Source organism: Protobothrops mucrosquamatus, unplaced genomic scaffold (assembly GCF_001527695.2).
Source record: "Protobothrops mucrosquamatus isolate PMUCROS unplaced genomic scaffold, P.Mucros_1.0 scaffold1298, whole genome shotgun sequence".
NCBI classification, from domain to species: Eukaryota; Metazoa; Chordata; class Lepidosauria; order Squamata; family Viperidae; genus Protobothrops; species Protobothrops mucrosquamatus.
Window position 1 is genome coordinate 323454 of NW_015387500.1, and position 13930 is coordinate 337383.

Here is a 13930-nt window from a genome sequence, read left to right on the forward strand (position 1 = left end):
CCTTGCTATTGCAGTGCACCTTTGCCTCTCTGTGGGAAGACGAGAGACTTTACAGGTCACACGAACTCTCCTGTGTTTTTGTTTCCGTACAACAGAGACAACCAAAGAGGGCATTCCAACTGTAAGAAAGAAAGAAAGAAAGAAAGAAAGAAAGAAAGAAAGAAAGAAAGAAAGAAAGAAAGAAAGAAAGAAAGAAAGAGAAAAAGAGAGAGAGAAAGAAAGAAAGAAGAGAGAGAGAGAGATAGAAAGAGAGAAAAAGAAAGAAAGAAAGAAAAAGGGAGAGAGAGAGAGAGAGAGAAAGAAAGAAAGAAAGAGAGAGAGAGAAAGAAAGAAAGAAAAAGAGAGAGAGAAAGAAAGAAAGAAAGAAAAAGGGAGAGAGAGAGAGAGAGAAAGAAAAAGAGAAAGAAAAAGAGAAAGAGAAAGAAAAGAGAGAAAGAGAAAGAAAGAAAGAAAAAGAGAAAGAAAGAAAGAAAGAAAAAGAGAAAGAGAAAGAAAGAAAGAAAAAGAAAGAAAGAAAAAGAGAAAGAGTGAGTAAGAAAAAGAGAGAGAGAGAAAGAAAAAAGAGAGAGAGAGAGAGAGAGAAAGAAAGAAAGAAAGAAAGAAAGAAAGAAAGAAAGAAAGAAAGAAAGAAAGAAAGAAAGGGAAAGCTTCATAAGGAAGCTATGTACCTGCGAGAAAGATCGAAGATCTTAAAGTGAGACATGTCGGTCCCCACCGTCAAGTAATTCCCGCAGACGTCCAGAAAGCAGGGACTGCCTTCAGATTCGGAGAAGGACAGCAGCTGCTTAACGGTGCCCTGGGAGAAAAGAAAGCAGAAGGGTTAAACTCGGCCTTGGTGGTCCTTTGTTGTCCTACCCTGACAAAGATCTTGGCAGCTCTTTGCAATTTTTCCTGACCTGACGGATCACCAGGAACTAGGGAATAGGGCGACATGAGAGCAGCCTTCCAGTATTTGAGGGGCTGCCACAAAGAAGAGGGGGTCAAACTAGTCTCCAAAGCACCAGAGGGCAGGACGAGAAACAATGGATGGAAACTGACCAAAGAGAGAAGCAACCTGGAACTAAGGAGAAACTTCCTGACAGTGAGGACAATCAACCAGTGGAACAGCTTTGCCTCCAGAAATCGTGGGCGCTCCATCACTGGAGGTTTTTAAGAAGAGACTGGACAGTCGCTTGTTCGAAATGGTATAGGTCCTCCTGCTCGAGCAGGGGGCTGGACTAGAAGATCTCCAAGGTCCCTTCCAGCTCTATCCTATTCAGAAATAGCCTGCTGATATAAGTAGCCCCCAACTTTCATTTAGCAAATATTCAAAGCTACGATGGAACCGGGGAAAAAAAGCCTTAGGGCAGACCTCACACTTCTCTCCATTGCAATATTCGCCTCGGTCATGTGACAAAAATTTGGCAACCCACGTATTTGTGACAGTTGCAGCATCCTAGTGTCATCTGATTGCCATGGGCAACTTTCCCAGCTGTCTGGGGAAGCCAGATTCACTTAACAACCATGTTACTAACAGTTGCCGTGATTCGCTTAACAACGGGGGCAAGAAAAGTCATAAAATAGGGCAAACTCGATTAACAGCTGCCTTGCTTAGCAATGGAAATGTTGGGCTGACATGATGGTAAGTTGAGGATCACCTGTACTGTTCATTGGCCAGACAATATGGGCAGAACAGTCTTGTTCGAACTACAAACACAGTGGCATAAATCCAAAGCTATTTCCTCAGGCAGGGGGCTGTAACCGCCACCCTTCAATGCCGGCCTGCTTGCTTACTTGCCAGGTGCGAACTTGAACCCGATTCGGCTCAACGGTGTAAAGGTTCTCTTCGTGCATCGCCAGCACAGGGGATTCACAGAGGAAAAAACCTGGAATCATTCAAAGGAACATTCTTACCACAGCCTTGCTCTTTTTAATTTGTACGACTAAGAGCTTCGTCCAAACAGGCTGTAAGTTATACCAGTCCTGAATGCCGTCCACAAAAATAAAATAAAATATTAGTAATCTTTTCTTTTTAAGATATGATAAAGATAATCTTGATGGCCATTTTTTTTTCTGCGAACACGCTGGCGCATATTAAAAAAGGAAACTCTGATGAAACTCTTTAAATATAAGAAGAGGAGATGATCGGCTAGTACCCCTAAACTGCATCCGAAGGAGGTGGAAAAGAAGGTGATGGGATGTGTAGGATAGTTGGAAAGGAGGAAGGAGGAGAGAGGTGTGGGCAGGAGGGGAGGAAGGAAGAGGGAAGGTAGGAAGGTTGAAGGAGTGAGGGGGGATGCAGGGGGGGGAACCACCGATCATTTCTGAAAATATATTGACTAGGTTTTCTTTTTGTTTTTTAATGAGATGCACCACATTTATATTTGTTTATATGTTTATTTGAAAATTAATAAAAATTTGCAAAACTGAAACTCTTTAAATATATAATCATGCACATGCATGCACACATATACATATGGGATATGTATACACACAAACACACATACACACACACACAGCCATTTGTCCGAAATGGTGTAGGGTTTCCTGCCTGAGCAGGGGGTTGGACTCGATGACCTCCAAGGTCCCTTCCAACTTTATTGTTATTATTATATACACACACACACCCATATACACACACAATTAATCCCAGTCCATTTGGGATACATTTTAGTGCAGAAACATGCCTATTTTCACTCTTCTTGCCTCCAAATTATTGACCTTCTATATTCTTTCCTAATAAGCACAAGATATTCCGTTCAAAGCCATCCAACCTACCTGAATTCCGCAAAGTGGCAGCCGAGAGTTCAAAGATAGAAACTTGCTTTCCATTCCAGAATGCTACAGCGTCCTAAAAGGCGGGATCAAAAAGGTCGCTAAAAATCCATTTTTCAAACTAATCCAGACCTCAAAATGTTATACTCCTCCTCTAGGTTCCAGCCAATATATTGTAATTTCTATATGGTGTGCAGCCTTGCTTTCAGAACCATTATCTTCCAGAGGGATTTTTCAAGGACAACAACAGCTCCTGGCTGTATAAAATTGTAGAACTCCGCCTGGACTTAAAATCTTTATCTCCCAGAAATTTAGCAAGCTAAATGCCGCTTATTCGGCTTTGAGGAAGTTAAGTCTATTCATTTCAATTATTATAGTTTTTGTTTTTGCTTCACCTTGCTGGGCACACAGGCAAATTGTTTTTCTAGGTATTGCTATTTTTACTATTTGATTTCTATAGCTGCCCATCTCAACAAGTGGCGGTGTACATATCATTATATGTCATACGCTATATATTATTATACAAGGTATCGTTCTTGTTTACTACCTAGAACACAGAACATCCTAGAACATTATCAGAATTGGAAGGAACATCCAACTTAAATGGAGCATGTGCTCGCCCGCTGCTTGCACAAGTAAGAATGCGGGCATGTGCACTTGTTGGCTGTTTCTGCAGCCCAGTTGCAAACTCTTCACAACCCACAGGTTGAGGGACCCCTGATCTAGTCCAACCCCCTGTTCTATACCATTTCATACAAAAGGCTCCAGACCCCTTTCTTTTATGGTGGCTGATAACATTATCAAATTCGTTTACGCTTCCCTGGATACATACCCTTTGACACATATAGGAGAGACAGCATAGAAATCTTTGGGGGTCCCACATTAATACCCGTTAAGAGGGAACTCCTGAAAATCAGGCTTGTCAGATGCTATATTTTTTTCTATCCTGCTCTATGGAGTAGAGAGTTGGTCTCTGACCGAAGGCCACCTGAAGAGACCAGAAGCATTTGAAATGTGGATTTACAGGCAGCTGTTATGTATAAGCTGGGTTGACAAGATCAGAAATGAGGAGGTGATAAGCCGCCTGGGAAAGCCAAGGGAAATCATCAAAATGATTAAAAAACGAAAATTAGAATATTTCGGACAGGTGATGCGATACCCAGAAAAATACGGCATACTCCATTTAACCCTCCAGGGAAAGATGGAAGGCAAACGAGGTCCAGGCAGAAGAAGAACATCGTGGCTTCAAAATCTAAGGGACTGGTTTGGACAAAACTCAGCAGCACTTTTTCGTGCAGCTGCTGATAAAAACAGGATCGCCAACATGATTGCCAACGTCCAATAACGGATATGGCAGAAGAAGAAGAAGAGGAGGAGGAGGAGGAGGAGGAGGAGGAGGAGGAGGGGGGGGGGAACTCACTGGAATCAACAAGAGTTGAGTTCATGGGAATACATAATGAAATTCACGACCAGTGCCTTAAGACTGGAGTCATCCGATTCATTCTGTCTCTCATCCTCATCCTCAAAATCAAGACAGCGGCTACATTGATCTGATGGAAAAATACCTTGGTTGCCCACACCCCGTTCACGTGCATATCGATACGGAGGTTATCCATCATTTTGCTGCTGAAGCTGGTGATGTTGAACAAGTTGGGGGAAACCTGGACCACTGCCATTTGCTGGTGGAAGTGGGAAGCCATGGCTTGCTCCCTTAGGATGGCTACTGAATTGGTCAGGTTCACTGCCAGCAGATTCTTTTTTGAGCTCCACTTGAAACAGGAGGAAGAAAAATTACATTAGGATTCCCCGGTCAGCTTTAGTGAGAAAACACATTTTGTTTAGAGGCTTGGACACTTTAAAGAAAACATTTTTTTAAAAAAGACAAATATTGATGACTTCTTAGACTTCCTAATCGTATCGCTTCTCATGTTCTCCTTGAGTTACTGTGATGTTGCACTGCACCTTGGAGGGAGGATAACATTTGGGGGAATTAAGCTATTATATATCTGTATCTATATCTATATCATTATCTCTATCATCTCTATCTTTCTATCTCTCTCTATCTCTCTATCTATCTATTTATCATCTATCTATCTATCTATCTATCTATCTATCTATCTATCTATCTATCTATCTATCATCTTCTAATCGATCTATGTATCTATCTTCTAATCTCTCTCTCTCTCTCTATCTTCTAATCTATCTTCTAATCTATCTATCTACTAATCTATCTATCTATTTATCATCTATCTATCTATCTATCTATCTATCTATCTATCTATCTATCTATCTATCTACTAATCTATCTGTCTATCCATCTATCCGTCCATCCGTCCATCCATCCATCCATCCATCCATCCATCCATCCATCCATCCATCCATCCATCCATCTATCACTCTATCTATCTATCTATCTATCTATCACTCTATCACTCTATCTATCTATCTATCTATCTATCTATCTATCTATCTATCTATCTATCTATCTATCTATCTATCTATCTATCTATCTATCTATCTATCTAATATATTTTTAATGGTGTACAGGTAGCCCTCCACTTACAACCATTTGTTTGGTTGAAAAAAATTAATTATGACCGGTCCTCACACTTATAACTATTGCAGCATCCCTACAGTGGCAGGATCAAAATTTGGGCACTTGGCAATCCGTGTGTATTTACAAGAGTTCCAGTCTCCAGGGTCTGGCAATTGCCTTTTCAGATCTTCTCAGCTGGCTTCTGACCAGCAAAATCAATGGGGGAAAGCCAAAGTTGCTTGACAATGTGTGATTTGCTTAACAACCACGGCAAAATACTGGTAAAATTGGATATGACTAACTTAACAACCTCCATGCTTAGCAATGTAAATCCTCATCCCAATTGTGGTTGTAAATCAAGGACTACCTGTAAGTGTGAACAGGTGGCTTTTTCTGGCCAATTCATCGAACTGGTTTTTGATGAAAAGCTTAATTGGTTAGGTAATGAATTCTTGCCAGATAGAAAATCTGTCTAGGGTCTGTTAAATAACTTATAAAGACGAGTGGAAAGGACTGGCAAATCTACAAATATCTACTCTTATAATAATAATAAAAAATCCAGGAGGAAGCATCGAAAATGTGAAATCAATATACCAAAAGGATTGAAACAAAAACGTGTGGTATATATAGAAGGTATAAATGGCAGGGCCAAAAATCTGTCCAGCAACAGTACAGTCAAGCTGGCTGAATCAAATGCATTCTGTTTTGGTTATTTATGTAAGAAGACTGCACAGCCTAACATCATTTGTTATGATTTGTCCACCATAATAGATCAAGAGAACAAGAACAACCATTGTTATGTCTGTTAATTTAAGTGTAGGCTGAACTTAAAAAGCAAACATGACTGTACTTTTCATCTACCAAAGATTAACGCCACATCCAAATAAACACTTCACCCCAGAGTTCCCAACTAGGCATTATCTATTTTCTCACATTTCCAATGACTCTCTAGTTTCCTTTCATTCTTACACCTGATTAGAAGAACTTGCTTTTTTTAAAAATGTATTTATTGAACCAAATTAATATCCTATTACAATCAAACACTCTCGGAGCTCACAATAACAAAGAACGTAATAGCAAAAATTAGGAAAGCGCTTTTAAAAATTCAGTAATATAATACTGGCATCACATCTCCAAAGCCCGCTGGAAAAGTTCTGTTTGCTTTTTTTCTTTTTGGAAGGCGGATAATGTTGGGTAGAAAGGAATCTTCAACTGGGAGGCCCTTCCATCCAATCTTACACATCGTTGTTTTTCAACCTTGGCAATTTTAAGAGGGGTGGACTTCAACTCCCAGAATTCCCCAGCCAGCAGGATCTTAAAGTCGACAAGGTTGAAAAATACAGGATCACAACTGGATTGAACATCTCTCTTGCTCAGCAAGACTATTGTTAAGTGAGTTGGGCCCCATTTTACGTCCTTCCTTGCCACGGCCGTTAAATGAATCACTGCAGTTTTTAAGTTGGTAACGTGGCTGTGAAGTGGATCTGGCTTTCCCATTGACTTTGCTTGTCAGAAGATCGCAAAAAGGGATCACGTGACCCCTGGGATGTTGCAACCGTCCTAAGTACAGGCCAGTTGCCAAGTGCCTGACTTCTGATCATGTGATCGTGGGGATGCTGCAAAAGTTGCAAGTCTATAAGCCAGCCAGCCGTAAGTCACGTTTTTCAAGGGCCGTTGTGACTTCGAACGTCCACTAACTAAGCGAATGTTCATAAGTTGAAGGCTAGCTCTATGTGATATCTCCTAATGACCTCGTGTCTCTAGCGTGCACATCTGTGCAAAAAAGCTTCCCCTGGGTATCCCTGATGGGGGAACTGCACCTTTTTGGCACTTGGGTGTTGCATCTAAGTAAGCCGAAGAGAAGGATCAACTCTGTCTGTGATTTTACCTCGATTTGAATGATGCTCCCCTCAAGCTCAGTGGGTGTCTGAAGTTTCCATCTGTCCTTGCCTTCAAGGGACCAGGTGGTCTGGCTGGAGAATGGCACTTTCCTCCACATAGCTATTCGCCCTTTGTCGGTGCCAGCCGCTAGAAGACCTGCCAAATGGACCATACTAGATCTGGTCAATTATGCCACCAGCAGCGCGCTCACACGCTCTCTTTCTGCCCAACCTAGCCTTTCATCAAAGCTCAGGATGAATAAATAAAAAGAGAGGTGAAGCATAAGAAAAAAACATATCTTAGATGACCAGGAAAGCTACAAGGTTGATTTCCAATGGCTGAAATCATTATCTCCCAGGAATATATAAATATTGTTTATAAGAATCATTTTCCACTTAACGGCAATGTAAGGACCAATTTAAAACAAGCAGTATCTCATTCCAACTTTAGCACCTAAGGCCAGATTTTATGAGCGAAAGGGAGAGAAATAATCTATTGTTATTTCTCTGTTAAGAGAATCTATCAAGAAACAGGAAAGGAACATTCTAATCCACATGGTACTTGTTAAAAGTTTATTCCTTCAACCAGGGTTCTCCAAACTTGGCAACTTTAAGACTTGTGGACTTCAACCTCCAGAATTCCTCAGCCAGCTGAACTCCCCAAGTCTTAAAGTTGACAAGTTTGGAAACCCCTGCTTATAATTGTATGTAGTTTTATTCATTTATAACATAAAATGTGAACATACAAAAGCAAATATTAGGTAGGGGACGACAGTAGAAAAAGGGAAAACAAAAAAGGTGTGAAGAAAAGGGGGGGGGGGGAGAAACAAAAGACACTGACTTCCAACTTTCTGTTGCAGTAAAATCAGACATTAAAATCAAATCTCAGCTTTTTACATTTCTATAGTAGTATGCACTAGCCATTTCTGTATCGGCAAATCAGTCTAATGGGTAAAAACCCAAAATCGTGATATCATTTTTTCCCCCACCTCAAGCACAAAGTCCAGAAGCGGTTTCCAAGTAGAAACAAAGGGACTTGTGTTCTTTTTTTCGATCAGCACAGTCAGTGTGACCATCTTTGCTAATTCCATCAGCTGGAAACCTCTGCTTTAAACGTTATTCTTCCACAACGCATCTCTCTCTCTACATATAAATGCTTTTTGGGCTGTGTATATTTTGTCTTCAAGCTGTCCCTTATCAATGATAGTGGGACTAACTTCCGTAGAATAAATTACCTCTGAAATCAGTGAGATTTTTTTTAAAAAATGGGTAATCGAGATGCTAAAAGTCAAAGCAACCCCATCTTTTGTACCTTTGGCATTGCAATATGACACACAATGGACACATTCTCCGATTTCAAAGCCTAGCTGCTCATCCAGAGAAAGGACGTAATTCTCACCCCGTTCCAAATCCCAGAACCTATAGAGAAGGTACAAGAAATATAGTTAATAAGGGACAGGGCTTTAAAAAAAAAAACACCAAAAGGCTTTATCGTAAAGCCTGATGCTGCTCCTATTTGCTTTTCTGCCTTGCCTTGGCAGTTTGCCATCTTCTTGTTTTGCATCAGGCTCTAAGACTGTGAGAAACCCTTTGATTCACTTAAGACTACTCTAAAAATAATCACAGCAATGGCTAAACGGTACCCATCCAATAGTTGGCCTACTGCTCAAGAGGTGAAGCAGGAGGAGAAAGATGTCAGTCCTTTAATTTAGACAGATATTTCTTGTACAAAGTTCTTCATGTCTATTCTCTCAACACTGCTCCTAACAGATCTGTGACTTTAAAGCCGGGGTCTTCAAACTTGGCCCTTTTATGACTTGTGGACTTCAACTCCCAGAATTCCTCAGCCAGGCACGCGTGCCTGGCTGAGGAATTCTGGGAGTTGAAGTCCACAAGTCATAAAAGGGCCAAGTTTGAAGACCCCGGCTTTAAAGTCAATTTGATAGTCATTTTCTCCAAGCCAAGATACAGCAAGCTTGTGTCACAGGAAAAGACTTGAAGCAATGAATTCCCAGGTTATGCTTTTTCTATAGCAACTATTTACATATTGACTCTCTGGAAAGAATGGTTTATGATCAAGCTATAGAGTCCAAGCAGGTAGGATCTGAGTACTGGTTTCTTTTCCTGTTTATCCATCAAGATTGAGAAATGCTTATCTGAAAAAGTAACACAACTATGCACTAGCGACAACCTATGTGAAGCCACAGCATTATGCCTCACCCCGGTTCTATCTGACCACAAGGACGTATAAATTCAATTCAATTAATCAGTTCAATTCAGTTTCATTAGCAAATTTCTGACTTTTTATCTATCTATCTATCTATCTATCTATCTATCTATCATCGTCTGTCTGTCTGTCTGTCTGTCTGTCTGTCTGTCTGTCTGTCTGTCTGTCTATCTATCTATCTATCATCTCTCTCTGTATCTATCTATCTATCTATCTATCTATCTATCTATCTATCTATCTATCTATCTATCTATCTATCCATCCATCCATCCATCCATCCATCCATCCATCCATCCATCCATCCCTCATATTTAGGAATCGCCTATCTCCCTCACAGAGGGAGGGAGATTGCATTTGAGGCAGAAGTCATGGTTTCAAAGAAACTCTGGTTAACTACTAAGCAAGCCACTTTAGCCATATTTTACCTAGTTGTGTAAGAAAAAAGTGGTAGTGAGTTCCCAGGACTTCTTACAGGCACGTCTTTGCTCTTAAATCTAATGCAGCATTAGGAATACTTCAAGGTGATCCAGGCACCTCCTTCCGTTATATATTCAAGATGGACAGCATTTAATATTTATTTGTTATGTATATGTAGGAGTGTGGCTCTAGACATATGTTGTATATAGTATGTTTAGGTGTGTGTCGTGTGTGTGTTTCACTTTGAGAGCGGCCAACTAAATTTCATTTTTGATGTGTGTGCCCACAGTAAAAAAAAATGACCATAAAGGTTATCTTACCTCTTATCTTATCTAAAAGACCCAATCATTTTCAAAAGACCCAATCATTTTCTTACCTAAGAAGGGGTTCGCCTGTCGCAGTGATAAGGAGGCTATGATCAATCAAAATGATATCAGCAGGATGACTCATCTTTCCACTCAACTTGACCTGGCAACAAAAAGCATTCAGCGCACAAAGTTATTGAGTTTAGTCCTCTTTCAAAGATCGTGGTCCAGATAAGCAATGTGCACTGAAATAAAAGGGGCTGACCATTTTAAAAAGCGGTTCAAGGTCTTTGCTCATAAATTATTTTGATTCTTCAATTCCAGGTATGTGTGATCAGTGGAGCTCCAGGGTCCTTGAGGCAGTTTGTAGACTAGCTAGAAGCCACAATAATTAACTTTTTGGGTAAGCATCGTATCACACAGTCTACTTCCTTACCTTCAGAAGTTCTTCTGCTTCTCCTTCAGGAGAAATTTTGTGAAGGGATAAGAGGAGAGCCTCCGTTATTACTACCAAGACGTCTCTTTCCATGAACAACATTTTTTGGACTGAGGTTTCTATAATCAATGCTTGGCTGGTCTTTCCTCTTTCACTCACATAATGCACAGTTCCTGCAATGGAAACAATTGTGTAGTTAACTCGGCCCTCGAATGAAGCTCGGGCCATCCCAAATTTGGGATTTGAGGGTAAAAGAGTAATCTCAAAGTGAGTGGAATCAACCTATGCGTTTTTCAAAATGATGGAAAGAAACCGAATGGAAGCAGCAACGTGTGATGAAGGTTACAGTTATGGGAGACTGCGAGTTCAAGTCCTGCCTTAGCCATGAAAGCCAGCGAGGTGATCTTGGGCCAGTCACCAGGAGATGGTGAGTTTTAGTCCCATCTTAGGCCTGAAAGCTGGTTGGTGACTTTGGGCCAGTCCTTCTCTCTCGGCCCAATCCACTTCACAGTGTTGTTGTGGTGGGGGAAATAGGAGGAGGAAGATATATTGGGTCTGTTCACTGCCTTGAGTTATTTGAAAATAATTTTTTAAAAAAACGAAAAAGACTAAAAATAACGACTAAAAATAAAAGGGAGCCAAGAACATATAGGTTAAAAAGAATCCACAGAGACCCTACAGAAAGTGGCATTATTCACTGTCAATATTAAGAGTGTGAACAAATAAGAAATTACACGTAACAAATGCAAAGAACGCTCTCTCTGTAATGTTTACCAAAAGGGGGCGCTGTGAGCTTCCAAATTAACCGCCACAAGAATTTCATGGGGAGTAAAGTTTATTTAGCTGGTGGCTCAATCAGCCAGATGTTCAGAGAGGGGGTTGGCATTTTTAATCCACCTATGAAGTCCTTCCCAAGGACCTCAGAGAGGCAGATGTTGATGCTTTATGGTGTTCGAAGTATCCTGGCAGGATGTCAGCTGTTCCAAGTCAAGCTGCCTTTCGTAATTGACAGACGGTGAATTTGTCAATGTCGGTGGTGCTTGGGTGGCATTGTTTGGGGATTTACAATAAAGATTATAAACAATAGGCAATATTAATGTACTGTATAATATGAAGTATTGTATAAGTAGGCCTCAAAGGTCCTTGGTGAGGCTTGTAGAAATCACAAGAGTTAACTTTTTCCTAAGTAATCCTAAGTAAGGAAGCCTTTAAATATTTATACAAATATAAACCATACAACATAAATGCGAAGAGTAAAGACCACCCTATACATTCCTGTTTTTAAAAGTTGCTTTGGCCTTACCGTCGATCACGCTAACAAAGAAGGACAGGCCTTCCTGGGGTCCCATTTTGAGAGGCAGCCCCATTCCAGATTTTCTCCAGTTAAACATATCCAGGGCCTTCTCATCACCGCTCACTGCAGCTTTGGCGAGCTGGACCAAATCTCTGCAGGTTAAGAACAAGACATCTGAGATGTGGCACTCTTTGGATTTACAAGACTACCTGTAACTACCTGTTACAGGTAGTCCTCGACTTACAGCCGTTCATTTAGGGACTGTTCAAAGTTACCACAGCTCTGAAAAAAGTGGCTTAGGACTGGGTCCTCGCACTTATGGCGGTCACAGCAGCCCTTAAAGTCATGGGGTCAAAAATTCAGGGGCTTGGCAACTGGGCCTGTATTTAGGATGGTTGCAGTGTCCCAAAGTCACTGTTTTGCAACCTTTCCAGCTGACTTCCGACAAAGTCAACGGGGGAAGCTGGATTCACTTAACAACTATGGCAAAAATGGTCATATAACTGGGGTGACTCACTTAACAACCAATTTCCCTAGCAATGGAAATTCGGGTCCATAGCTGTGGTTGTAAGCCAAAGACTATGTGTAAAGAAAAATCACTTCTTAATGGTAAGAAGTTTTTCCTCACCCCAGTCTAGAGCACGCCTAGATGTTTTTCAATATTAAAGGCTTTTTTCCCGATGGGCACTTAAGGCATCGCACAAAAGGAAACAGGAGGCCTCCATTGGATTTTAAACAAATGCTGTGCTGCAAGTAACAACGTGATTTTTTTAGACAGTTTAGGGAGGCCGACGGAAAGAGGATGAAAAAAATAAAAGGTTTCAATCTGAGGATGAGGCTCTAAAAACAGATCGTGCTAAGGAACGGTTTAAAAGAAAGCACGAAACAGAGGGAAGAAAGTGGCCCTTGATTCATCACCCATACTACATATCGAATTTTTGCTCCGGTGGAACTTAGTATTAACGGACAAAAATTCTGGCCAAAGTTTCATACTTACTCTCCGGGAGGAGGTGGGCGAAAAATGCAGAAATTAAGATGTTTTCCATACTCGTGTTTTAACAAAGGGGGACCTTGGACTCTCCCCCGCTGATCCATCCGCCACAAGACAAGAACCCCCAGCTGCAAAAGAGAGAAAACTCGATTAAGGTTTTCATATGGACCAGTTCTGCCATTTGCGGTCTTGATTTGTCTTGAGGTGAGCTCATAACTTCATCGATAACTTGATATGGAGAAGCAAGTTCTCAATAATTGGCTGTACATTAAGAACGCTAACCAAGACATGTCAAATGCCAATCCTCACCATCTTTTTAGAACAAAACAGCTCATGATTTTCTCGTCTCATACGCCAAGGGAATCCGGTGTATAGGTAATCCTCGGCTTATGACTGCAACTGGAACCAGAATTCCCGTTACTAAGCAAGGCAGAGGTTAAGTGATGTGGGCTGATTTCAGTTCTCTTTTTTGCCACGGTTATATGAATTACTCCAGTTGTTAAGTGAATCACACGGTCACTAAATGAACAGCAACAAAGAACGGATGTTTCTGAATTTTTAAAAATATAGATAATCCTGGTAATGGGTCACTCAAGTCACTCAAGTCACTCAAATCTTCGGTTTGAAGGCTGGCAAAATAGAATAAAAAGCCTTGGAAAAACGTACCTGACGTTTTCTCCCTTTATAGGTAAATGAAAAATCCTCATCTACAAAGGAAATTTCCATAGCCTGTGTTAACGAATAATAGATAAGACTATGCATTGATGTGCTATTCAAAAACCCTTTTGATTTTGCTACTTACTTTATCTCCAGAAACAAGACGTGTTCCATTGGTACTCCAGTTCAGGATTGAAATATCAGCATTATGGTTGGAGGGCACAGCATGATGCTCCTTGTCTTGTTTGTTCACTACTACCACATCTCCCATCTCGCAACCCACGGCCACAATCAGTTTGGAGGGGTGCCAACTGAGATACGTGACCCGGAAGTTTCTTTCCAAGTGTGCGTCACCCACATACTCTCCCTGGGGGAGGAAAAAGGGAAAAAGAGAACAGCAGATAGGTAAGTAGATAGGTAGGTAGGTAGATAG

At 40.9% G+C, this 13930-nt stretch overlaps 1 protein-coding gene across 1 annotated transcript in view; it reads right to left on the bottom strand.

The window, feature by feature from the left end:
• Positions 1-13930, bottom strand: part of IFT140 (intraflagellar transport 140) — a 65588-nt gene that overhangs the window by 50743 nt on the left and 915 nt on the right. The window contains exons 2-13 of the mRNA XM_015821291.1: positions 13643-13864; positions 12847-12968; positions 11859-12001; positions 10556-10728; positions 10191-10282; positions 8483-8589; positions 7179-7327; positions 4320-4523; positions 2758-2830; positions 1774-1865; positions 669-796; positions 7-29 (exon numbers count right to left, since the gene is read on the bottom strand). Of these exons, the coding sequence (XP_015676777.1) occupies positions 7-29; positions 669-796; positions 1774-1865; positions 2758-2830; positions 4320-4523; positions 7179-7327; positions 8483-8589; positions 10191-10282; positions 10556-10728; positions 11859-12001; positions 12847-12968; positions 13643-13864 (1528 nt within the window). The remainder of the gene's footprint in view (positions 1-6; positions 30-668; positions 797-1773; positions 1866-2757; positions 2831-4319; positions 4524-7178; positions 7328-8482; positions 8590-10190; positions 10283-10555; positions 10729-11858; positions 12002-12846; positions 12969-13642; positions 13865-13930) is intronic.